General features: G+C 45.2%; 1 protein-coding gene across 1 annotated transcript in view; it reads left to right on the forward strand.

Moving 5' to 3' along the window:
• cacng2a (calcium channel, voltage-dependent, gamma subunit 2a) overlaps nt 1-25,616 on the forward strand; it is a 238,838-nt gene that overhangs the window by 113,115 nt on the left and 100,107 nt on the right. The window contains exons 2-3 of the mRNA XM_059953573.1: nt 9,399-9,482; nt 21,747-21,887. Coding sequence (XP_059809556.1) covers nt 9,399-9,482; nt 21,747-21,887 — 225 coding nt within the window. The remainder of the gene's footprint in view (nt 1-9,398; nt 9,483-21,746; nt 21,888-25,616) is intronic.

The following is a 25,616-nucleotide window of genomic DNA, read 5'->3' on the forward strand; positions in this document are numbered from 1 at the left end:
CGAAGGAATTTCCTCAGCAAAAAGATGGGTGAATCTGTGTAATTCATTGCCACAAGCAGCTGTGGGGGCCAGGTCATTGGGTATATTTAAAGTGGAGGTAGATAGGTTCTTGATTAGTCAGGGTGTCAAAGGTTATGGAGAAGGTGGTTGAGAGGGATAATAAATCAGTCATTATAGGAAGACAGAGCAGACTGAATGGGCCAAATCGACTAATTCTGCTCCTATGCCTTATGGTCACAGCCAAAGCACTCGGAGCAAATCCACACGGTCACGTGGAGAACGTGTAAACTTCGCACGGACTGCAATCAGGTCACTGCGGCTGTGAGGCTGCTGGTCTACCAGCTGATTCTCTCAATATGCACAAGAGACCACACAAGCTGGAATCTGGAGCTAAAAAATGCAAACTGTTGGAGGAACTCAGCAAGCTGAGCTGCATCTGCGGGCAGGACGGGGGGATGTGGTGGGGGGGGAAGAAGTGCCCTGAAGCAAGGTCTCAGACCAACGCATTGTCAGTTCCTTTCCCCTCAACAGATGCTGCTTGACCTGCCGAGTTCCTGCATCACATAGAACTCAGTGACTGAACCTGTAAAGATTCAAGCACTGGAGAATTCCAAAGGTCGCAGCATCCATCTTCTCCACTGTGAATGAAGAAACTTCTCCTCATCCCAGTCCTAAAAGGCCTACACTTTGTTCCATGACATTTGGTTCGAGACTGATCCAGAGAAAACATCCTCTCTGCAACAATTCCGTTGAGCCCTGCTAGAATTTTATAAGTTTCAATGCAATTTCACCTAATCCTTAACGAATCCAGGCCTAACCTGACCTTATTCAACAAGGCAGAAAATGCCACTCAGTAGGTTGAAAAAAAGACTGCAGATGTTAGTAAATAAAAATAGAAAATAGCAGTGATTCTCAGCAGGCTGAGCAGCGTCTGTGGAGAGAGAATGTTAACCTTCCACGTCAATGATCTTTCAAAAGAACATGGACTTACAAAACTAATTTTCCTTTACCTCTAACTTTTCCCTGTTCTGATGAAAGTTCCTCCAGCTGAAACGTTAACTCTGTTTCACTCTCCACAGATGCTGCCCAAACTGCTGTGCATTCCCAGCATTTTACTGTTAATTCTTCTTCTGTCTTATGGTGTTTGAGAGGGATAATAAGTCAGCCTTGATGGAATGGAGGAGCAGACTCATTGAGCTCAATGGCCTAATTCTGCTCCTATACTTTATGGTCTTCATGATACCCACAAAATAAGCCACTAGAATTGTTGCTTAAAAATCTGCAGTACATACAGTACTCTGCAAAGGTATTAAGCACACATATATAGCCAGGTGCCCAGGACTTTTGCACAGTGCTATGTGGGTCAACTTGGAACGGAGAGCACATTTGTAAATCTGGAGGGAGAAAGGGGTATTGGGAATGGCGAGGATGGAACACCACAGGAGGGGTGTGGGACAGGTGGCAGAGAAGGAACGCCAGGGGTGGTGGGGGGGGGAAGTGATGCAGGTGCAGACACACACCCAGCCCTGAGACACCAGGCAAGCTGACTTGATTCTAAACAATTGGTTTATTGGTTATTACTGAATGCCTCTTTGGTGCTTCCCGCTCCCTCCCCTCTCCCTTCCCCTTTTGCCTGCAGATCTTAAGCAACACGCATACACAAAATGCTGGTGGGACTCAGTAAGGCAAGCAGCATCTATTGAGAGGAATGAACAGTTCATGTTTTGGGTCTCAGCCAAAATGTTGACTCTAGTATATATTCCCCTCAATAGATGCCGCCTGACTAGCTGAGATCCCCAGAATTTTGTGTGCGTTCCTCCACTATAAGTTACACATCCAACCCCATCGCCCATCCCTGGCAACCAATCTTCTCCTAATGCGCCTAGCCCTCTCATCCACCACTCACCCACAGAGGATGTCCCTCTGACATCTTCCTTCCTGAACTCTGACTTCCTTTGCACGTTCCACACTTCTTGGATCATTCCAGTGCCCCCCCAGTACGGGCACACCGCCTCTCGCCTGATGGTAGGAGATGGTGAGATTGAAACAGTGGGCAGTTTGGGGACAGAAACCGGTAACCCACTCCATGAATACAATTCCTTTCTGCACCAACGCAGATATGCAAGGACTGTATCCCTCATGCAAATTTCCTGAAGGTCTTGCTCTCATTTTCATATGTTTACTTTACAGATCCTCTTCAGCAGAAGCTGTTTTATAGATTTGCAAATTACAGTCAGCTGATATATCCTGACTTTTTTTATTAGTAGCAAAGTAACATCAGAGAGAGAGAGGGAGAGTTCAGAGAGATACAGACAAGAAAAGAGAGAGAGACACACACACAGAAACAGACAGAGAGGGGCACAGAGAAAGAGAGAGACAGAGACAGATACAGAGCAAGACTAAAAGAAAGAGAGAGGCAGAGATAGAGAGAGAAATGGAGTGAAAGTGATAGAGAGCAACAGAGGGAGAGAGATTAAGAGTGAGAATGAGAGAGAGTGTCTGTGTGTGAGAGAGGGGTACAGAGACAGAGAAACAGAAAGATGGAAAAAGAGAGAAAGGCAGAGACAGGAACAGAGAGAGAGAGAAACAAAGAGACAGCAAGAGGCACAGAGAGAGAGAGAGAGAGAGACTGAGAGAGAACAGAGAGAGCGAGACAAAGAGGGAGCGACACAGACGGAGACAGAAACAGAGAGAGAGAGACACACACACAGAGAAACAGAGAGGCAGATATGGAGAGAGACTAAAAGAGAGCGATGCAGACAAAGACAGAGAGAGAGTGAGAGAGAAAGAGAGATAGAGATTGGGAGTGAGAGAGTGAATGTGTGAGAAAGAGAGAGATGGAGAGAGAGAAGAGTAAGAGTGAGAATGAGAGAGAGTGTGATGTGTGTGTGAGAGAGAGAGGGGGGGAAATTGTGAGTGAGAGAGAGAGGAGAGAGGGAGTGTGGTGTGTGTGAGTGAGACAGAGAGGGAAAAATTGACAGTGAGAGAGAGTGTGGTGTGTGAGAGAGAGGGAAAAATTGAGAGTGAGAGAGAGACGGAGAGAGAGAGTGTGGTGTGTGAGAGAGGGAGAGGGAAAAATTGAGAGTGAGAGAGATGGAGAGAGAGAGTGTGGTGGTGAGAGAGAGAGGGAAAAATTGAGAGTGAGAGAGAGACGGAGAGAGAGAGTGTGGTGGTGAGAGAGAGAGGGAAACATTGAGAGTGAGAGAGAGATGGAGAGAGAGAGTGTGGTGGTGAGAGAGAGAGAGGGAAAAATTGAGAGTGAGAGAGAGATGGAGAGAGAGAGTGTGGTGGTGAGAGAGAGAGAGAGGGAAAAATTGAGAGTGAGAGAGAGACAGAGAGAGAGAGTGTGGTGGTGAGAGAGAGAGAGAGGGAAAAATTGAGAGTGAGAGAGAGACGGAGAGAGAGAGTGTGGTGGTGAGAGAGAGAGAGAGGGAAAAATTGAGAGTGAGAGAGAGACAGAGAGAGAGTGTGTGGTGTGTGAGAGAGACAGAGATTGAGAGTGAGCGTAAGAAAGTGTGTTTGTGAGAGAGTATGTCTGTGAGTAAGAAAGAGATTTACTTTAGAGTGGCTGGTGATTTGTTTAATCCATGCTAGGAGCTAATTAGTGATAGAGAGCTTGTAGATGCAAGTAATTCCTGAACCTGATGGCGAATGCTAGGTATCAGTTCAGCCATGAAGTGAATAGCTCTGACATTAGTCCCACATTAGATCATCTGTAGCCAATCAGTACTGAATCAACGAAAGTGGACTGGGCCATTTGGGATTCTCTGGGCTTGATTGGGAGGGGCACTGTGAAACGTGTAGGACTTAGCCATGTCAGGTAATAGGATTCAATGATTAGAATATAATGTAAACTATGGGGAGAGAGATAGGTCGAGCAGCACTTCGAGCCTGCTCCATCATACAACATCGTGGCTGACCTCAATTTTAACTAAGTCTGCTGCCCTTGGTTCACGACCTTTACCCAACCACACTTCATCGGCGTTAGATCTGAAATTTCCAAATATTCCCTGGTCCCTAAAAACTCTTCCCCACCAAACAGCTCAAAATCGCCACTCCCCTTTGTGTGGCATCAACTTGAACTTCAAGCGTCCCTTGAGGTGGGGGGGTGGGTGGCTGGAGTCTATCCCATCATTGAAAGACCTGGACAGAGTAGACGTGGGGAGAATGGTTCCTATAGTGTAAGTGTCAAGGACCAGAAGCCTCAGAATACGAGGGCGTCCCTTTGCGACAGAGATGTGGAGGAAGTTCTGTGCCGGAGGATGGTGAATCTATGGAATTCATTGCCATGGATGGCTGTGGCGGCCCAATTATTGTACATATTTAAAGCAGAGGTCTTGATTAGTAAGGGTGTCAAAGGATATGGGAGGAAGCAGGAGAATGGGGTTGAGAGGGAAAATAAATCAGCCGGGAACAAAATGGGGAGCAGAATGGCTAATTCTGCTTCAGTGTCTTATGGTCCTGTGGGCTTGTCTCTGCACTACAAAGCAAGTATTCCTCCTTAGAACACATAACTTGCTTGACTGTATCAAATGTCACCTTTGTGGAGTGGGGAATGGTGGAGAGGCCAACTTGGATCTACAGTGAAAATAGCCCCCGCTTACAATATTATGAACCACTCCCGGCTCCAGTAGGAAGAAATTCCTGGAGGAATGAATGACCCCCACTAAAATGAAAATTAAATTGCTGTTAGTGAGCCTTCCCTCAACAGTTTCCCAGGTGAGTCCAGGTGCGGAGATTTAGAATTCCACAGAGCCACAATCTTGATAGCTTTCAAAAGGTCAGTAGAATTCAGGGCATGAAAGAATTCAGGGGACGTGGAGATCAGATATAAGGTGACCTCTTGTAGAAAATCAGATATGAATTCATTGTCAGAACCAGAATCAGAATCAGGTTTATTATCGCTGACAGATGTCATGAAATTTGTTATTACAGTGCTGTGCAAAACATAAAACATACTATAAATCATTGAGGTCCTCCGTTGGTCAGGGTCAACCTAGCAGTCATACAGAAGCCAGGGCAGTATGATATGGAGAGCAAGCTGTTGCCCACGGAGCAGGCTCCCCCTCTCCACTCAGCTGGTGAACCCAAAGGAACGGCAGAGACTGATACAGCTTGGTACCAGCAGTGTCACAAGAGTTGCCAGTCAGTGTTGAACTCAATCTAGGACTGCCTTAGGACCCCAGCTCCGGATCTTCCCTTGGAGTTTACTCCCACAGCCTTCCCCATGAGTGGGTCTAGCCACAAGGCAGCGGAGGCTTGAGATCAGAGGTTGCCTTCTCCCAGATGAGCTGCCAACCATGACAGACGTGCATTTAGTGGGTAGTGGGTTATCTCCACTACCACCACCGCCCCTCAGCCCAGCTGTGACCACCCAAAGGAGCCACTATAAATTACAGTAAGAAATACTTCTAGATAAAATAAACAAATAGTGCAAAAAGAGAGCAAAAACTGTGAGGTCGTGTTCATGAACTGTTCAGAATTTTTTGTATCTGCATAATTTGTTTTCTTTTGTACATTTGCTGTTCGTCAGTCTGTGTGTAGATCTTCATTGATTCTATTACACGTCTCCGTCCCACAAGAAGATGGCAGATGGAGTTTAATGCTGATAAGTGTGAGGTGCTACATTTTGGTAGGACTAATCAAAATAGGACACACATGGTAAATGCTAGGGCATTGAGGAATGCAGTAGAACAGAGTGATCTAGGAATAATGGTGCATAGTTCCATGAAGGAGGAATCTCACGTGGATACGGTGGTGAAGAAAGCTTTTGGTATGCTGGCCTTTATAAATTGAGTGTAGGAGTTGGGATGTAATGTTAAAATTGCACAAGGCAATGGTAAGGCCGAATTTGGAGTATTGTGTACAGTTCTGGTCACCGAATTAAAGGAAAGATGTCAACAAAATAGAGAGAGTACAGGGGAGATTTACTAGAATGTTACCTGGTTTCAGCACCTAAGTTACAGAGAAAGGTTGAACAAGTTAGGTCTTTATTCTTTGGAGCATAAAAGGTTGAGGGGGGACTTGATAGAGGTATTTCTGGACTGGTCAAAGAACACTGAGGCTGTCTACAAGAAGGGTCAGAGCCATCTCCCTGAGGAGACTGAGGTCCTTTAACATCTGCCAGACGATACTGAGGATGTTCTCTGAGTCTGTGGTGGCCAATGCTATCATGTTTGCTGTTGTGTGCTGGGGCAGCAGGCTGAGGGTAGCAGACACCAACAGAATCAACAAACTCATTCGTAAAGCCAGCGATGTTGTGGGGGTGGAACTAGACTCTCTGACGGTGGTGTCTGAAAAGAGGATGCTGTCCAAGTTGCATGCCATCTTGGACAATGTCTCCCATCCACTCCATAATGTACTGGTTAAGCACAGGAGTACATTCAGCCAGAGACTCATTCCACCGAGATGTAACACTGAGCGTCATAGGAAGTCATTCCTACCTGTGGCCATCAAACTTTACAACTGCTCCCTGGAGTGTCAGACGCCCTGAGCCAATAGGCTGGTCCTGGACTTATTTCCACTTGGAATAATTTACTTCTTATTATTTAATTATTTATGGTTTTATACTGCTATATTTCTACATTATTCTTGGTTGGTGCGGCTGTAAGGAAACCCAATTTCCCTTGGGATCAATAAAGTATGTCTGAGTCTGATTCTGATTCTGATAGTTAAAATTATGAGGGGGATAGATGAGTTGACGTGGATAGGCTTTTTCCATTGAGAGTGGGGCAGATTCAAACAAGAGGACATGAGTTGAGAGTTAAGGGGCAAAGGCTTAGGGGTAACACGAGGGGAAATTTCTTTACTCGAGTGGTAGCTGTGTGGAACGTGCTTCCAGTAGAAGTGGTAGAGGCAGGTTCGGTATTGTCATTTAAAGTAAAATTGGATAGGTATATGGACAGGCACAATAGACGACCCCAGCAGATTGGTAGGCGAAGTCTTGCCTCATTTAGAAGGACATTTTGGGGCCCTGAATGGAGATGAGGGAGGAGGTGAATGGGCAGGTGTAGCACTTTGGACACTTCAGGGGTATGTATTTTCTTTTTTATACTGGTGTTTTACCCCTTCCTTTGGAAGGGTCTCAGCCCGAAACATCGACTATTCATTTCCGTAGATACCACCTGACCTGCTGAGTTTCTCCAGCATTTTGTCTTTGTTGCTCTGGATTTCCAACAGAATTTCTCGTGTTTATCATTTAAAATACATCATTTACAATAATCATAGCAAGGCCTTCTGTTGTACGAATGGGAGATTCATTCCTTAACCAGGGATAAGATATTAAAGAGCAAGGCAAACATAAAATGCTGGAGGAGCTCAGCAGATTAGGCTAATTATTCCACTCCATAGACACTGCCTGACCTGCTGAGCTCCCCCAGAATTCTGTGCGTGCGTCACTCAAGATTTCCAGCATCTGCAGAATCTCTTCTGTCATAAGAAATATGTCTTGCTTTTCACATCTCTATCCCAAGATATCTGTGACTTTAATTCTCCATCCCATACCTCTCTGAGCTTCTAACCGTGTCCCCGCAAAGCCTAATATAGGTTCAAGGAACAACGTCTTCTAATGAAGCACAATAAAGCCCCGAGGACTTAGCATTGAATTCAATAACGTTAGGTAAAATGAATTTCTAGTTGATAGGGCCAGATCTGATGAAAAACCAACATTTGCTGCTTTTTCCCCTCCATAGATGCCTCCTCAGCTGCAGACTTCCAGAATTTTCTATTTTTATTTGCAATTTACAGTAACTGTAGCTTCTGAATATCCCAGCTCCAATTGTTGTCCATTATTACTGTCTGTTTATTTTTTATCTCAATTATCTCCTCCACACTCGGTGGCCTCTTTATTAGGTACACTTGTACATTTGCTCATCAGTGCAAATATCTAATCAGCCAATCGTATAACTCAATGCATAGAAGCACACAGACATGGTCAAGAGGTTCAGTTGTTGTTCAGACCAAATATCAGTATGGGGAAGAAATGTGATTTGAGTGACTTTGACCGGGGAAACAATCTTGGTGCCAGATGGGGTGGTTTGAGTATTTGAGAAACCACTGATCTCCTGGGATTTTCATGCACAACAGAGAATGGTGTGAAAAGCAAAAAAAAAAAAATCCAGTGAGCGGCTTGGAGACGGACTAACCCCTATAGACATCAATGGATCTGGGGTTGTGAGGGTAAACAGCTTCAAGTTCCTCATAAACATCACCGAGGATCTCACGTGGTCCATGCACACCAGCTGTGTGGTGAAAAAGGCACAACAGCCCCTCTTTCACCTCAGTTGGTTGAAGAAGTTTGGTATGAGTTCCCAAATCGTAAGAACTTTCAATAGGAGCACAACTGACTGGCTGCAACTCTGCCTGGTATGGGAACCGTACTTCCCTCAATCGTAGGACTCTGCAGAGAGTGGTGCGGACAGCCCAGCGCATCTGTAGATGTGAACTCCCCACTATTCATGACATTTACAGAGACAGGTGTGTAAAAATGGTCATTGGCGACCCGAGTCACCCCAACCACAAACTGTTTCAGTTGCTACCATCCAGGAACCGGTACCACAGCATAAAAGCCAGGACCAACAGGCTCCGGGACAGCTTCTTCCACCAGGCCATCAGACTGATTAATTCATGCTGACACAACTGTATTTCTGTGTTATATTGACTATCCTGCTGTACATAATATTTATTATAAATTACTATAATTGTACACTGCACATTTGAATAGAGATGTAACGTGAAGAATTTTACTCCTCATGTATATGAAGGATGTAAGAAATAAAGTCAATTCAATTTAATTCAAGTACAATTCAATTCAGTTTTGCGGTTGACAATGCCTGGTCAATGAGAGATTAGAGGAGAATGATCGGACTGGTTCAAGCAGACAGGGAGGTGACAGTAACTCAAATAACAGTTACAACAGTGACTGGGCATCTCTGAAGAGCATCTCTGAATGCACAACACATTGAACTTTGAAGTGGGTGGGCTGTAGCAGCAGAAGACCATGAACATACAATCTGTGGCCACTTCATTAGGTATAGGAGGTAGTTAGTAATGTGGCCATTGAGTATATTTACACTTTCTCCAGATAAATCAGCTACAATTAACATATCTTCACATCCCACCACCATCACCATGCGGGTCATTAGTCTCTCCACCACATCATAGACCTTCCCTTTATTCTCTCCACCCCAACACCTTGTCTGCAACTGAAAAAAATGTTTGATAGTTAACGATTCTTAGTTCCGTTGGAAGGCCTGTCCTCTGTGCTTTCTCCCTCCACAGATGCTGCCAGATTTGCTGAGTATTTCCAACCTTTTCTTGCTGGGTTCATTCCCCTGGCTCTGTGCTAATTGCTCATGCAGGAAAAGTTCACTTACTTCTCCCTGTTTCTCATTGGACAGGAAACTTTAAAGGGTTATGTAAGCAGATTGACCACTTCCCGGAAGACGCAGATTATGAAGCAGATGCGGCTGAATACTTCTTACGTAAGTTTGCCTCCTTTTGCATTTCTGACCATTTCACCGTGTTTCTGACTGTTTCAATGTGTTTCTGATTTTGTCGCATCTCTGACTATTTCATCGTATTTCTGATTTCATCACGTTTCTGATTTCATTGTGTTTCTGATTTCATCACGTTTCTGATTTCATTGTGTTTCTGATTTCATCACGTTTCTGATGTCATCGGATTTCTGATTTCATCACGTTTCTGATTTCATTGTGTTTCTGATTTCATCACGTTTCTGATTTCATCGGATTTCTGACTATTTCATTGTGTTTCTGATTTCATCGGATTTCTGACTATTTCAATGAGTTTCTGATTTCATCACATTTCTGATTTCATTGTTGTTCTGACTACTTCATCATGTTTCTGATTATTTCCTTGTGCTTCTATTTCATTGTGTTTCTGACTTCAGTCAGAAATGTGCCATCTATAAGCTATCTCAGGGTTCCAGATTACTAACACAAATAACCGACCTTGCTTTCCAACATAATATCCATTTTGACGGCAGTCAGCTCTCACCTAATGGTTTTATGTAGTGCAATCATGTATTTGTAGTGCAATCGCGTATTAACCATTAGATGTATGGTGGTGATCGTCCTTCATGTCCGACGATGACAGGAGGCCTGTGCAGGAGAGTTTTTGAAGTGGAAAAGCTGTTGCACTGTGGCAGTTCACTCTCTTGACCTCAGAAGTCAGGGTCTAGTGGAATGAATAAACATCACAAACCGGGGTCTTCCTTGGCTGCAGTGGGTAAACACGGCGTCTTCTGTGCCTCATCGTGCCCTTTACTCCCATGGAGTGTAATAGTCCAACCTTCCTGCCCACTGCATCTCACGGTAGATCTCGTCCATCCAGTCCGCCAGATCTAACCTTGCATGCTGGGACAGGCACGTCCCTCTCTAACAGGGGTATGAGGCCACCACCTACCCCCACCTGGTTTAGCCCGCCTGCCAGGGTTGTAGCCGCTATCGCATGCTGACAGCTACTTGAAGCCACAGTTGAGAGCTTAGTGAATGGTGCAGACTGAAGGTGAGTGAGCTGCCCCAGCTAAGCCCTTTCACCAGAGGAGCTGCCCTTCCCTGGACACCCTGTATGGTGGACACCTATCTACACTGCAAAGTAATGGACCTTATAGCTACACAGGTTTTAAATGGAATTGAGAGAGACTTACAATAGGCAAGGGAGAAAGGAAAGGTCCTCCCCATGGAGTCATAAAATAGGCATACAGGCCCTTTGCCCCTCTGCACCCATGCTAGCCATTGTGTACTCATCTATACTAATCAATACTGAAACTGTTTGCTTGTTGGTGAGAGCTGACCACTGGTTGAATGTCTGTCCATTAGCCAAAGGCCAACCATGTGGGTTGTGAGCTCATAAAGGCTGGAGAAATGCATTGATAAACAGTTGGGACCCCAATCCCTGAATGGAATTGTAGCCAAAAGGTGGCACGTGGGCATTGTCCTGTCAGCCCCAGTTTCCACTCCTGGTCCCAGTCAGGCCCGCGGATGCCATCTTAAATGTTGCTCTTTCAGTGCCCCTCTGATTACTCCTCCTCCTCCTACCCCCAACCACTCACAGCCCTCGTAGATGACGCTGTGATTGGTACTGGACAGCAAGGAAGGTTTTCAAAACTTGCAGTGAGATCTGGACCAGCTGGAAAAACATGCTCAGAGAGTGGTGAGAGTGTGAATCCAGATGCTAGTGTTTTGATTTCAACATTTAAGAGAAGTTTGGATGGGAGAAGCATGGAGAGGTATAGTCTGGTGCTGGTCATTGGGACTTGGCAAAATAATAGTTTGGCATGAACTAAATGGACTGAATGCCCTGTTTCAGTGCTGTACTATTCTCTGACTCTATTAATCAAACCATCCCCAACAGAAGATGAAACAAACTTTTACCAAAGTGATCCCTCTGTGTCAAACAGTTGTGGGTTCAAATCCTTCCCCCATATACTCTCATCTGGGAACTGGAGTCTAGGGAATACCACAGACCATTCCTTTCATCGTGTAGATTGTGGGATCCTTCCAGCCTCGAGAACTAACCTAACCCAACTGCCAATAAATCTGAACTTGGCTCAGGAACACAGTGTTGAGAATGATGAAGTCCTATCGTGAATGAGTATGGTTTTGGTGAAACCACATTTAGTCTTTATACTTAAGGAGGAACAAGTTGACCTTAAGTGAAAATTTACAGGACTGATATCTAAGGGAGACTAATTGAAGAAGGTAGGTCTATACTCATTGAAGTTCAGATGAGTGAGAGGTCACCTCATTGCAACACAGAAATGTACTAAATGCTGAGATGTGGAGCATCAGAACCAAGAGGCTTATACCCATGTAAAGGGGTCAGCCGTTTAAGATGATGAAAAGAAATTTCTTTCCTCAAGACGTGGGAGCAGAATTAGGCCATTCAGCCCCCACGGGTTAGAAACATCAGAGGACTGTGGGGGCTCTAGAATATAGAACATAGGAACAGCACAGGAACAGGCCATTCAGCCCACAATGTTGTACCAAACCAGCTAAAAAGCAAATCACAAGTACCCAAACACTAATCCCTCCTACCTACTCCATGTCCATATCCCTCCATCCTCCTCACATCCAACTGTCTATCCAAACCTCTCTTAAAAGCCTCTAATGCATTTGCCTCTACCACCATACCAGGCAGCACATTCCAGGCATCCACCACTCTGAGTAAAAAACTTGCCCCTCATATTCCCCATGAACCTACCCCTCTCAGAATGCATGCCTTTTAGTATTAGACATTTCAACCCTGGGAAACAGATACTCTCTGTCCACTCTATCTGTGCCTCTCATAATCTTGTAAATCTCTATCAGATCTCCCATCAGCCTCCAGAGTGCCACAGGAAACAATCCAAATTTATCCAAACTCTTACGATAGCACACACCCCCTTCTAAACCAGGCAGCATCCTGATAAACTTCTTCTCTACCCTCTCTGCTGCATCACTGAATTTTTTTTCAAATTGAGGTCAATAAGGGGATCAGAACGATAAAGATGGAGAGAACTCGAGGGCCTTTTCTTGCTACTTTTGATGTTCTCATGCAAGGTGTGTTCATATGCCAGACCAGTAATCCTCCCTCAGCATCCTTGGAAAAAGGAGATAAGTTGGTAACATTGGAGAAATAGTTTATTATTGACACATGAACTGAGGAACAGTTTAAAACTCTGATTGCACGTCATCCATACTTGTCACATCAGTACATCAAAGGAAAAGTAATAATAGAATGCAGAATGTAGTCTTACACTTGCTGTGCAGTTGGACAATAAGGGTGCAAGGTAACACACAAAATGCTGGAGGAACTCAGTAGGTCAGGCAGCATCCATGGAGAGGAATAAATGGTTGATGTTTTGGGCTGTGACCTAGCATCAGGTCTGGAATGGAAGTGGGGGGGGAGATGCCAGGATAAAAAGGTGGGGAAGGAGGTCAAGCTAAAAGGTGATGAGTGAAGCTAGACGAGTGGGAAAGGTCAAGAGCTGGAAAGGAAGGAATCTGATTGGAGGGGAGAGTGGAGAAAGGGAAGAAGGAAGGGCACCAGGCAGGTGAGAAGAGGTAAGAGGCCAGTGTGGGGAACAGAAGAAAAGGGGAAGGTGGGGGGGGGGGGGAGGAATTTTTTTTTACCGGAAGGAAGCCAGGTGGGCAGTAAAAGAAACGGGCTGATGAAGAAGGAATCTGATACTCCTCCACTATAGTTCAAAGTAAAAAGTATAGGGAAATTAACTCTGCACAAAATGCTGAGGAAACTCAGCAGGTCAGGCAGCATCTCTCCCCCTTTCTCTCCTCACCCCCACTCTCCCCCCCCTCATCAGAACTGGAAAGGAAGGGGGAAGAAGCCAGAATAAGGTGGGGGAGGGGAAGGAGTACAAGCTAAGAGGGAAGGAGGGTGGGTGGGGGAGGAGAGATGAAGTGAGAAGCTGGGAGTATTTTTTATTTATTGAGAGATAGCATCGGAATATATCTTAAATCCTTCTGGCCCTTTGAGTCACGCCACCCAGTAATCCCAGCGTAATCATGGGACAATTTGCAATAGCCAAGTAACCTAGCAATCAGTAGGTCTTTGGACTGTGGGAGGATACTGGATCTCCCAGAGGAAGCCCACATGGTCACAGGGAGAATGTACAAACATCTTACAGGCAGCAACGGGAATCGAACCCGGGTCTCCTCTATTGTAAAGTGTTGTGCTAACCACTATATTACCATCCTGCCCAATCATAGGTGGATAATATAACGATAAGGCTGAAGAAGAAGGAATCTGATAGGAGAGGAGAGTGGACCATGGGAGAAAGGGAAGGTGGGGGGAGCATCAGAAGGAAGTGACAGGCGAGTGATGAGAAGAGAAGGTAACAACGGAGCCAGTATAGGGAATGGGTAAAGAGAGAAGGGGAGGAAGAGAAATGATCCAAAGTCAGAGAAATCGATGTTGGGTTGGAGGCGAAGGTGCTAGGTCTGTGAGATGCAACTGCGGGGTACGCCCTGCAGATCTTCAATCAATGCTTCATTTCAGTGTTGGGTAACAGAGATATCACCCATCAGAAAAGCCCTAACACTCAGGAAAGAGTTACTTGCCTTGGATAAAGCTCAGATTCACCAGACCAGTACCAGCACATGAAGAGTTAAATGAGGAAGCTTGAAGTGATTGACCTCCACAGAAGACTGAGCAATGATCTTATCGAATGGTCCAAGGATTCAATGGGATGAGGCTGGTAAACCATCTCCTCAATGAATGAGCATTCAAAACCGACGGACGCAACTTCAAAACTAGAGTCAGGCTGTGAGATAAGTGAGCATCTTCACACAACATTGAGGGTGTGACTCTGACTGTAGTCAGAGCAATCAATTGGAGCTCTTTACACAACACTGGAAGTGCCCAGTGGACAAGGCGTCACCTATGGATTGAGAAGGAAAGGTAAAACAGCTCAATGACCAGAGGTCCTTGACCTTAAACATTGCCTCTGTTTCACTCTCCACAGATGCTGCCCGACCGGCTGAGTATTTCCAACATTTTTTACATCATTTCAGAATTCCAGCGACTGTAGTTCATTGGCTTGGGCTCCGAGGCACTCACTGGGCAAGAGTGTTGCAAATTACAGGGCAAGGACAGGTTAACGGAAGTGAGCTAGTGGTCCAACTGAAAGGTACAACAGCGAATGGCCTCCTCCTGGCCCAGAGTCTAGATAAGCCGCAGGCTAGGAATCTATTGTCCCACCGCTCCTGCTTACCTGGTGGAGTCAGCATAGAGAGGAAATGTGAGGATGTGGTGTGGTCTACACCAGGGGACAACATTTGATTGAATAATACACGTCTGGAATGCCTGCGATTGAATTTCAAGACAGATAGACAATCTATCTGGTTCAGTTACCTCACTCACCGCAAGGAGTCAGCTCACTCAACTGCCGCTAATGAGTATACTTGTCTCAAGGCCAACCATTGCTGTTTGTTCTGGACTATCTGACAACAAAACACTCAATGTGTCCCAACACTTGGCACACAGCCCCAGTCCACATGGGACTCATGCTGGAATGTTAAGAGTGCCTGATGGCTCTGGGCCTATTCTCGCTCAAGTTCAGAAGAACAAGTGGAGGAAAGCAATCAAATATTGTAAGGCCTAGATAGAATGGATGTGGAGAAGATGTTTCCTGTAGTGGGGGGAGCCTAGGACCAGAGGATACAGCCTCAGAATGGAAGGGCGTTCCTTGAGGGCAGAGATGAGGAGGAATTTCTTTAGCCAGAAGCTGGTAAATCTGTGTGGTTCATTGGCACAGACAGCTGTGGAGGCCAAATCATTTTGGGTATATTTAAAGTGGAGGTTGATAGGTTCTTGATTAGTAAGGGTGTCAAAGGTTACTGAGAGAAGGCAGGAGAATGGGGTTGAGAGGGATAATAAATCAGCCATGACTGAATGGCGGAGCAGACTTGATAGAGTAGACCAATGGCTTAATTCTTCTGCTATGTCAGTGGTCTATGGTCTTATAGTTACAACCAAAGCAGAACTGAACTGAGTTTCCACCTGGCCAATTTAACAACTCAAGTTGTTACTTGAATACAGCACATTGGGAGTCTGCCTGTCCTTTCGTTGCCGTGCTACGTCCTTGAACGAGCTGTTTAATTCTCCCGCCTAGCTGCCCTTCCCCACCTTCCTGAAAATTTCATTCTCTTTTTCATCCAAGTAACTTTAAGAAGTTCCCATTGAAGCTGAAAGTGAAGATCATGAAGAAAATTTTCAGACATTAGCAATAAAATCAGAAGATGCTGAGAGTTCTCAGCAGGACGGACAGCATCCCTGGAAGGAGAAACAGAGTCAATACTTCATCGGAACTGGGAAACGAGATTCCAAGACCTGAGACATTCATTCCATAGTTCTTACTGAACCCTCTTCTATACGCCTTGGGGCAGCATGACAGCGCAGCAGTTAGTGTAACACCATTACAGCGCCAGCAAGTTAAATCAGAGTTCGAATCCTGCCACTACCTGTAAGGAATTTGTATATTCTCCCCATGACGGCCTGGGTTTCCTATGGGTGCTCCGGTTTCCTCCCACATTTCAAGGGCCTACAGGTTAGGGTTAGTGAGTTGTGGGTTTGCTACAATGGTGCCAGCAGTGTGGGATGCCCTCACCACAATCCTCATCGGTTTGCTTTGACGCAAACGAAGCACTCCGTTGAATGTTCGGTCGTTCGTTATGTGCCGCGTCGGATGGCGTGAGCGATCGTGGTCTTTCCATGACCACGATTGCTCTGGGCAAGTTTTTCTACAGAGCTGGTTTGCCATTGCCGCCTTCTGTGCAGTGTCTTCACAACACAGATGTGACCCCAGCCATGATCAATGCTCTTCAGAGATTGCCTGCCTGGCGGCAGTGGTTGCATCACCAGGATTGGTGATACAACCATCCACCACTTGCTCCCATGGCTTTGTGTGACGGGGGCAGGGGGCTAAGCATATGCTCCACCTCAACCAAGGGGGACCTGCAGGCGAGTTGATGGAAAGAAAGCCTTATGCCTCCTTCGTAGGGTTGTATCTCCATCCTGCCACCCTACCACCGTATGTCCCAGAGTGGAAGGTAATGCACATCCTGATATCATGGATTTACCACTCCAGCCTTCGCTGATCGGGGTTCAATTCCTGACGCTGCCTATAAGGAGTTTGTACATTCTCCCCGTGACCACGTGGGTTTCCTCCGGGTGCTCTGGTTTCCTCCCACAGTCCAAAGTTAGCATGCACACAACGTGCTACTCCTGTGTGGGACAGGAGTGTGTGGCCACTTGCGGGCTGCCCAGCTTAATCTATGCTGATTTGATTTGACGCAGAACGACGCATCTCACGGTAGGTTTTGATGTACATGTGGCAAATAAAGTCAACAAAGCTATTCTTTAAAGCTTATTCTTATCATCAGATCGTTAACAAGGCAGGAAGTGTATTCAGGGATCCTGGGTGAACTGAGTTGGTCCCAACTCAGTTGGTGAGATCAGCGATGATCAGTTGGTGATTGATCTGATCAGCGATGAGGAACAGCAGAACGAGCTGGCACAGATCGACGGCCTCCTGTTTCTGTGTGTGTGTTCTGTGGAAGCCCCAACAGGCCCTCAGTGCTGTAATGCAGTAAAAATTGCTAATCATTCCCACATAGAACTTAGAACAGTACAGGCCCTTCAGCCCACAATGTTGTCCTGACCCTTTAGCCTATTCTAAGATCAATCTAACCCTAGCCTTCCGTTTTTCTATCATCCATGTGCCTTTATAAGAATCTGTTAAATGTCCCTAAGGTATCTGCCTCTGTCACCACCCATGGAGGTGTGTTGTGCACATCCAACACAAAATGTGTAAAAAAAACTTACATAGATCTTAGAACATTACAGCACAGTACAAACCTACTGTTTAGCCTACTCTAATATCAATCTTTCTGTTCCCCCCCCCCAATTTGGTTTGCTATTTTATTTCTAGCTACTAGATTTCACTGCCTACTTGTAAGTTTACAGCTGTTGTTCATTACTCCGTTGCTAAGCAATTGACCTTTGACATCAGGTCGGCCATTATAGTCACTTGTTTATTTATTCATTCATTAGTCAGAAGCACCTTTACAAACTGAGGGAGTTTTAATCAATATTTGAATCTATCTTTTGTAAGGATGCCTAGAAGTACTGTCTTTTTACTCAGTTCTTTGCATACTGTAACATGTCGGTGAACAATAAAAACTACCTTCAAACTGCAACTATTGCCGGGACTAAGTTTACCAATCTGCCTAGTTTAAGAAAACAGAGAACATCTTGAGAGAAGGCAGAATACTAACCCTTCCCTCCCCACATAGCCCTTCAGTTTTCTTTCATCCATGTGCTTATAATACCTTAAGACCATAAGATATAGGAACAAAATTAGGCCAGAGTCTGCTCTGTCATTTCATCATAGCTGATCCAATTTCCTCCTGCCTTCTCCCCATATCCCTTCATGCCCTGTCTAATCAAGAATCTATCAATCTCTGCCTTAAATATACATAGACCCTTGGCCTCCACAGCCATCTGTGCCAACAAATTCCACAGATTTACCACTCTTTGGCTGAAGAAATCCCTCCTCATCTCTGTTCTAAAAGGGTACCCCTCTGTTCTGAGGCTGTGCCCTCGGGTCCTATACTCTCAACCTTTCCACTCCATCCTTCCTGTTTTGAGGACCTTTTGACGTCACCTAGAACTGCCTGGGCTCCAATATTGATAGAAGTTCTTGTGGTGAACTACATATACCTGTCTGGACACGCCCCCCCCCCCCCCCCCCGCTGACTGCTCCTGTGGCTCCTTCCAGAGACCCCGGTATAAAGGCGATTGGAGGAACAGCCCCTTCCTCAGTCTCCAGGATGTTGTGTGGTGGTCACTTGCTGCTTGTTCTTTCTTCCAGCCAATAAAAGCCTACATCTCACCTCACGTCTCCGAGAGTTATTGATGGTGCATCAGTTCTTATTCAGATTACCCTCACCTACTGCCCTCAACCTCAACAGGGGAAACCGTTTCTCTTTATCCACCTTATTAGATCCTTTTAACACTGTTACCACTTAGTTCAGCTTTGACTCGATCCTTCCAATGGAACATGAACTGAGCTTGGGTAAAATCTTACCTTACTGCTCTCAATGGCCCACACTGCACTCAGGACTGAGAACAGTGCTCAGCCCTGCTGATGTCCAGCCCTGGCCAGTTTCCATTTCCAGCACCCACAAAGGGTGGGAGAAGCCCTACCAGCTCACCTCTACACGCAGTCAGCTCTGTTAGTAATGCTGCTCTGCCCCTGTAAATCAGCCTCTTGAAATCCCTGATCCCAGCTTGGAATATTGAATATCAGAAATGTTCTGGCTTGGAGATTGGCCTATCCCATGGGAGGTTCCATCCCTGGGCGCTGGGTGACATCATCATGGGCACAGCTACCGTGTAGCTCTCCGCATCAGTAGTCCAAGTTTATAATATTTACTTTTACTAAATCCGGCCTCACCTCCCAGCACAGTAGCGTAACGTTACTACCATGTCAGCAACCTGCATTCAATTCCCGCCATCGTCTGTCAGGAGATTGGATATTTAGGATGGTGCTGAATGTCGGTAGCTCGGGTTGAGGTGTTTGATGTTGCAGTGTTTGCTGAGCTCGGCAATTGGCTGGCAGACGTCATCTCCGGTCGAGGTGATGTCCCTCAGTGTGCAGGTTTGGGAAACACCAACAACTGCGTACTGAGGATGTCACCTCGACTGGAGGTGAAACGTCTGCCAGCTAATTGCCAAGTCTGGCAAGCACCATAATATCAAACCACGCAGGTTTATTTCAAGCTCTCTGGTTTCCTTCCACGTTCCACTGGAATTTAGAAGGATGAGAGGGGATCTGATTGAAACATATAAGATTATTAAGGGATTGGACACGCTAGAGGAAGGAAACATGTTCCCGATGTTGGGGGAGTCCAGAACCAAAGGCCACAGTTTAAGAATAAGGGGTAGGCCATTTAGAACGGAGTTCAGGAAAAACTTGTTCACCCAGAGAGTTGTGGATCTATGGAATGTTCTGCCTCAGAAGGCAGTGGAGACCAGTTCTCTGGATGTTTTCAAGAAAGAGTTAGATAGAGATCTTAAAAATAGCAGACTCAGGGGATATGGGGAGAAGGCAGGAATGGGGTACTGATTGTGAATGATCAGCCATGATCATATTGAATGGTGGTGCTGGCTCGAAGGGCCAAATGGCCTACCCCTGCACCTATTGTCTCTTGTCCAAGGATGTACAAGTTAGTAGGATAATTGGCCACACGGGTGTAAGTGGGCAGCACAGGCTAATTGGGCTGAAGGGCCGATTAATGTGCTGAATCTGAATAAAAATACAAATAAAATCCCTACTCCTTATTCCTCTGCGGGTCGTTGCACAGGAGCACATGGCTACAAAGGCAGGAGGAGACCTTGTGGGTGGCACAGTGATGAAATTAGTAGAGGCGTTGCCCCATAGCACTGGGGACCCAAGTTCAATCCTGGCCTCTTATGCTATCTGTGCGGAGTTTGCACGTTCTCCATCTGTGTGGATTCCTCCCAGGTGCTCCCTGGTTTCCTCCCACATCCCAAAGAACAGCAAAATGGTTGTAGGTTAGTTGGTGCTCAAGAGATTGTGCAGATGCTGGAAATCTAAAGCACCACACACACAAAACGCTGGAGGAACTCAGCAAGTCAGGCAGCATGTATGGAGGGGAATAAACAGCCGATGTATCGGGCCGATACTCTTCACCAGGACTGGAAATGGAGGGGACAGAAGCCAGAATAAGGTTAATTGGTTGCTGTAAATTGCCCCACAGCAGGTGAGTAACAAAGGGGAATTTATGTTCACGGGTTAGTGATCAGAGCAGGAGGTGACTGCATGTCCTCTCAGGTGTTCTCCACCATTCCGAAAGATCATACTGGATCCTGAACCTTGTCCACTTTCCCAGCTAATTTCCCATTCCCTCTGATGTACTCAATGGCTCCACATCTATAAGCTCTGGGACGGAGACTTCCTGGCTTACTGCCATTATCTGTCACGTGTGTGCTGGCAACAACTGAACCCAGGTGCGGAAGAATAACAGACTCCTGTGTGGAGAAGGAAACAAATGCTTATACGTTGGAATTCCGTCAGAATATTGGTGGCTCAACTGAGCAACACCACGAGATGAAACATCCTCAAGAAACAAAGACCCTGCAATAAGCGCTAATCAGGAGTCCCCTTTAAATAATCACAGTGCGCGGAAAACCCGTGCCAGTCAAAATAGACTTGACACAATTAAACGGGAAGTGCAAGGAATTAATGATTCTAGATGAGACAATAATTAACAACTACAGGTGCACAGGCCGGCAGGGCTCATGGCAATTACCACATTCCTGAACAGCCCACCCCTTACTCTTTGCCCTGCCATCCAGTGCTATTCACTCTGGCTCAGTCCCAACTGGAGGCTATTTATACAAACTCCTGGGAAGACTGGATAAAGTGGAGTAAAGTGAGGGAAAGGAGTCAAAACTAAAATACCGCAGATGCCGGTAACTCGGAAGTACAAGAAAACTTTCAGTAAGAACTCAGCAATTTTGACCAGGTCTGCACAGAAAGAGAGAGTGTTACCCTTTCAAAGCAATAGCCTTTCAACAGGGCAGGAGCCTATTCTTTATAATTTTGACAGCCTTATTTGATAAATATTGCAGTTGAAAGTGGGGAGTATACAATGCATAGTGGATAGCATTACACTATTACTCTGTCAGCTCAATTCCCACTGCTGTCTGCAAAGAGTTTGTACGTGTACCCCCTCCCTCACCCCCGTGACCATATGGGTTTCTTCTGGGTGCTCCAGTTTCCTTTCACATTCCAAAGACGTACCGGTTAGTAGGCTAATTGGTCACATGGGTGTAATTGGGCAGCCAAGGATCGTTGGGTAGAAAAGGCTTATAATCATGCTGTATCCCTAACTTGGTAGACTGTTCAAGGCTTGTAACAGAATACAAAATCTCTCAGCATTTCTTGGTTTACATGTGTACTTTCATCTTCATGTCCCCTTTTTAATGTTTATCTTTACTTCCTCACTCTTTCTCTGTTATATGTCTGTGATTCTTTCCGTCATTGTCTATGTGATACTCGCCTGTCCGTTGTCCAACCTGGATACTCTGTTCCTCCCCGATCTCACCCCTCACCCCCGGCTTCAAGGCGCTCTGCTTTCCTCTCTTGCTCCCGTTTACCGGTCCCCCCTCTCAATCCCGTCCTCTTCGCACCGCAGGCGCTGTCCGAGCATCCAGCATCTTCCCCATCCTCAGCGTCATCCTGCTCTTCATGGGTGGACTCTGCATCGCGGCCAGCGAGTTCTACAAGACCCGACACAACATCATCCTCAGTGCCGGCATCTTCTTCGTCTCTGCAGGTGAGCGGTCTTCTCAATGTCCGAACCAGCTTCTACTTGGGTCAAAAAATAAGCAAAGGAAAGTTTGTGGTTTGGCTTTGTTCCTGTTTCATACTGAATGAATGAATTAATTAATTACAGCAGGTCATCTGTGCGATAATGCATATGTGTGTGTGTGTGTGTGTGTGTGTGTGTGTGTGTGTGTGTGTGTGTTTGTGTGTGTTTATAATTATGTGCTTATCCCGTATATGAGTATTTATGTGCCAGTTCATATATATGTACTTGTGTTCATATATTTGTGCAATTGCGCATGTGTGTGTATGAATATATGGAGACATGAGTGTGCAAATGCATGTGTGTGCGCAATTCTGACACTTATGCATGTACATTTGGCGTTCGTAATGTGTGCCAACCTCTGCACGCATGTGTATACTGGATCTGTGTTCATGTATGAGACCGTAATACCTAGGAGCAGAATTAGGCCATTCAGCCCATTGTTTGATCCTCCGTTCCATCATGGCTGCTTTTTTATCCCTCTCAATCCTATTCTCCTGCTTTTGTCCTGTAGCTTTCGACAGCCTTAATAATCAAAATCAGCCTCTGCTTTAAATATACCCAATTACTTGGCCTCCACAACAGTTTGTGGCAATAAGTTTCACAAATTTACTACCCTCTAGCTAAAGAAGTTCCTCATCATCTCTGTTCTGAATAGACAACTCTCAATTCTGAGGCGGTGTCCTTTGGCCCTAGACTCACCCACTATAGGAAACACCCTCTCTATATCCACTCTTTCAACATTTGACAGGTTTCCCCCTCAATCTTCTGAGCTCCAGTGCGTTCAGGCCCAGAGCCAATAAACACTCCTCATACATTAACCCTTTCATTCCTGGAATCATTCTCATGAACCTCCTCTGGACCCCCTCCAACGCCAGCACATCTTTGCTTAGATAGAGGGCCCAAACCTGCTCACAATACTCCAAGTAGGTCATAACCAATGCCTACAACAGGACCATTACATCCTTGCTCTTATATTCAAGCTCGCTTGAAATGAATGCTAGCATTGCATTTGCTTTCCTTACCACTGACTCAACCTGTAAATGAACCTTCAGGGAATCCTGCACAAGCACTCACAAGTCTCTTTGCATCTCTGATTTTTGAATTTTCTCCCCATTTAGGACAAAGTCTATACCTTTATTCCTTCTACCTAGGTGCATGACCACACACTATACTCCATCTGTCACATGTTTTCCCATTTCTCCAATCTGTCTACGTCATTCTGCAGACCCCCTGCTTCTTCAACACTACCTGCCCCTCCACTATCTTCGTATCATCCACAAACTTGGCCACAAAGGCATCAATTCCATCATCCAAATCATTGGCATACCACATGACAAGAAGCACACCCAGTGACAGGCAGCCAACTAGAAAGGGCTCCCTTTATTCCCACTCTTTGCCTCCTACCAGTCCGACAATCTTCTATACATGCTAGTGTTTTTCCTGTAATACCACGGGCTCTTATCTTGTTCAGCAGCCTCGTCTGCAGCACCTTGTCAAAGGCCTTCTGAAAATCTAAGTAAGCAACATCAAGCAATTCTCCTTTGCCTATCCTGCCCGTTATTCCATCAAAGAATTGCAACAGATTGGTCAGGCAAGATTTCCCCTTAAGGCAACCGTGCTAACTTTGTGTATTTTATCATGTGCCTCCAAATACCCCGATACCTGATTCCTAATAATGGTCTCCGACATCTTCCCTACCACTGAAGTCAGGCTAACTGGCCAATTTCCTTTCTTCTGCCTCCCTCCCTTCTTAGAGAGCAGAGCGACACTTGTAATTTTCCAGACCTCTGGAACCATTCCAGACTCTAGTGATTCTTGAAAGATCATTACTAATACCTCCACAATCTCTTCAGCCACCTCCTTGAGAACCCTGGGGTGTCGTCCATCTGGTGCGGGTGACTTACCTACCTTCAGACTTTTCAGCTTCCCCAGCACCATCTCCCTAGTAACAGCAGCTGCACTCACTTCTGCTCCCTGACACTCTCCAGCTTCCAGCATATTGCTAGTGTCTTCCTTGGTGAAAATTGACACAAAATACTTATTAATTTCATCTGCTATTTCTTTGTTCCATACTACTGCATTTCTAGTGTCATCTTCCAGCAGTCCGATATCCATTCTTGCCTTTCTTTTATATCTGAAAAAGCTTTTTGTATCCTCTTTTATATTATTGGCTATCTTCCCTTCATATCTCACCTTCTCTCTATTTTTGTTGGGTTTTTTTATTTGCCTTTTGTTGGTTTTTAAAAGTTCCCTAATCTAACTTCCCACTAATTTTGGCTATATTATATTCCCTTTCTTTTCCTTTAATGCTGACTTTGACTTCCCTTGTCAGCAGAATTGCCCCATCTTCACTTTAGAATACTTCTTCATCTTTGGGATGTATCTATCCTGCACCTTCTGAATTGCCCTCATAAAATCCAGCCATTGCTATTCTACTGTGATTTTGGCTAATGTCCTCTTCCAATCAACTTTGGCCAGCTCCTCTCTCATGCCTCTATAACTTTCTTTACTCCACTCTAATACTGACTCGTCTAACTTATCTTTTCCCTCTCAAACTACAGGGTGAATTCTTTCACATTATGATCAGTCTCCTAATGGTCCCTTTACCTTAAGCTTCCTAATCAAATGAGGTTCATTACACAACACCCAATCAAAAATTCCCTTTCCCCTAGTTTCCTTTTACCCAACCACAAGCATTTCTAAAAAAAAATCCCGTAGACTTTCTACGAATTGCCCCTTTTGGATCCAGCATCATGCTGAATTTTCCAATCAACCTGCATGTTGAAAGCCCCTAAGGCTATCATGACATTACCCTTTTGACGAGCATTTTCTTACTCTCATTGTAATTTATATCCCACATCCTGGCTACTGTTCAGAGGCCTGCATGTAACTCCTACCAGGGTTACCTTTGCTGTTTCTTAATTCTATGCACAAGGATTCTATATCTTCCAATGCAATGTCACCTCTTTCTAAGGATTTGATTTCATTTGTCTTACCAAAAGAGCCAGCCAACCCACTCTACCTACTTGCCAGTCCTTTCACTACATTGTGTATCCTTGACTCGTCCTATCGCAGACATTCCCTTTGTTCTACTCCTCCCCACCACACCTTCTCTCCTGCTGAAAATAAAATTTTACATAAAGCTCTCAACTATGATCTTTCAGCCACAACTCAGTGATGCCCACAATGTCATACCTGCCAATCTCTAACTACACTAGAAGATCTACCTTATTCCATATACCACATGCATTCAAATATAACACCTTCAGTCCTGAATTCATCTCCCTTTTTCATTTTACCCCCATGTTCCACTTCAGCTCATTCTACTCCCTGCAACTTTGCCTTTTCATCCCCCCGTCCTCCCTCACACTCTCATTACACACTGCCATCTACTTGTATATATCAACTGCCCCATCCTTCCAGGTGCCATCCTCTTGAGAAATTATTTTAAATCTTCCCCAATGGCCCGAACAAACCTATGTGCATACTTAAGCATGTGCAACTGAATACTTTTATGGATGTATGCACACATATACTAGTCTGCATGTATATGGGTAGGTCACCTGTGTTTGCAAGAGCATGTTATTGGAAGACATGGCTATTTTATTAAAATAGAAAGATATCTCTTCCCCTACATTAATTGAATGGTTCTCTCAAGTAATGTTATGTCTCAGTTTGGAAAAAATTAGAAGT

This window comes from Hypanus sabinus, chromosome 29 (genome assembly GCF_030144855.1).
Source record: "Hypanus sabinus isolate sHypSab1 chromosome 29, sHypSab1.hap1, whole genome shotgun sequence".
In the NCBI taxonomy this organism is placed as follows: Eukaryota; Metazoa; Chordata; class Chondrichthyes; order Myliobatiformes; family Dasyatidae; genus Hypanus; species Hypanus sabinus.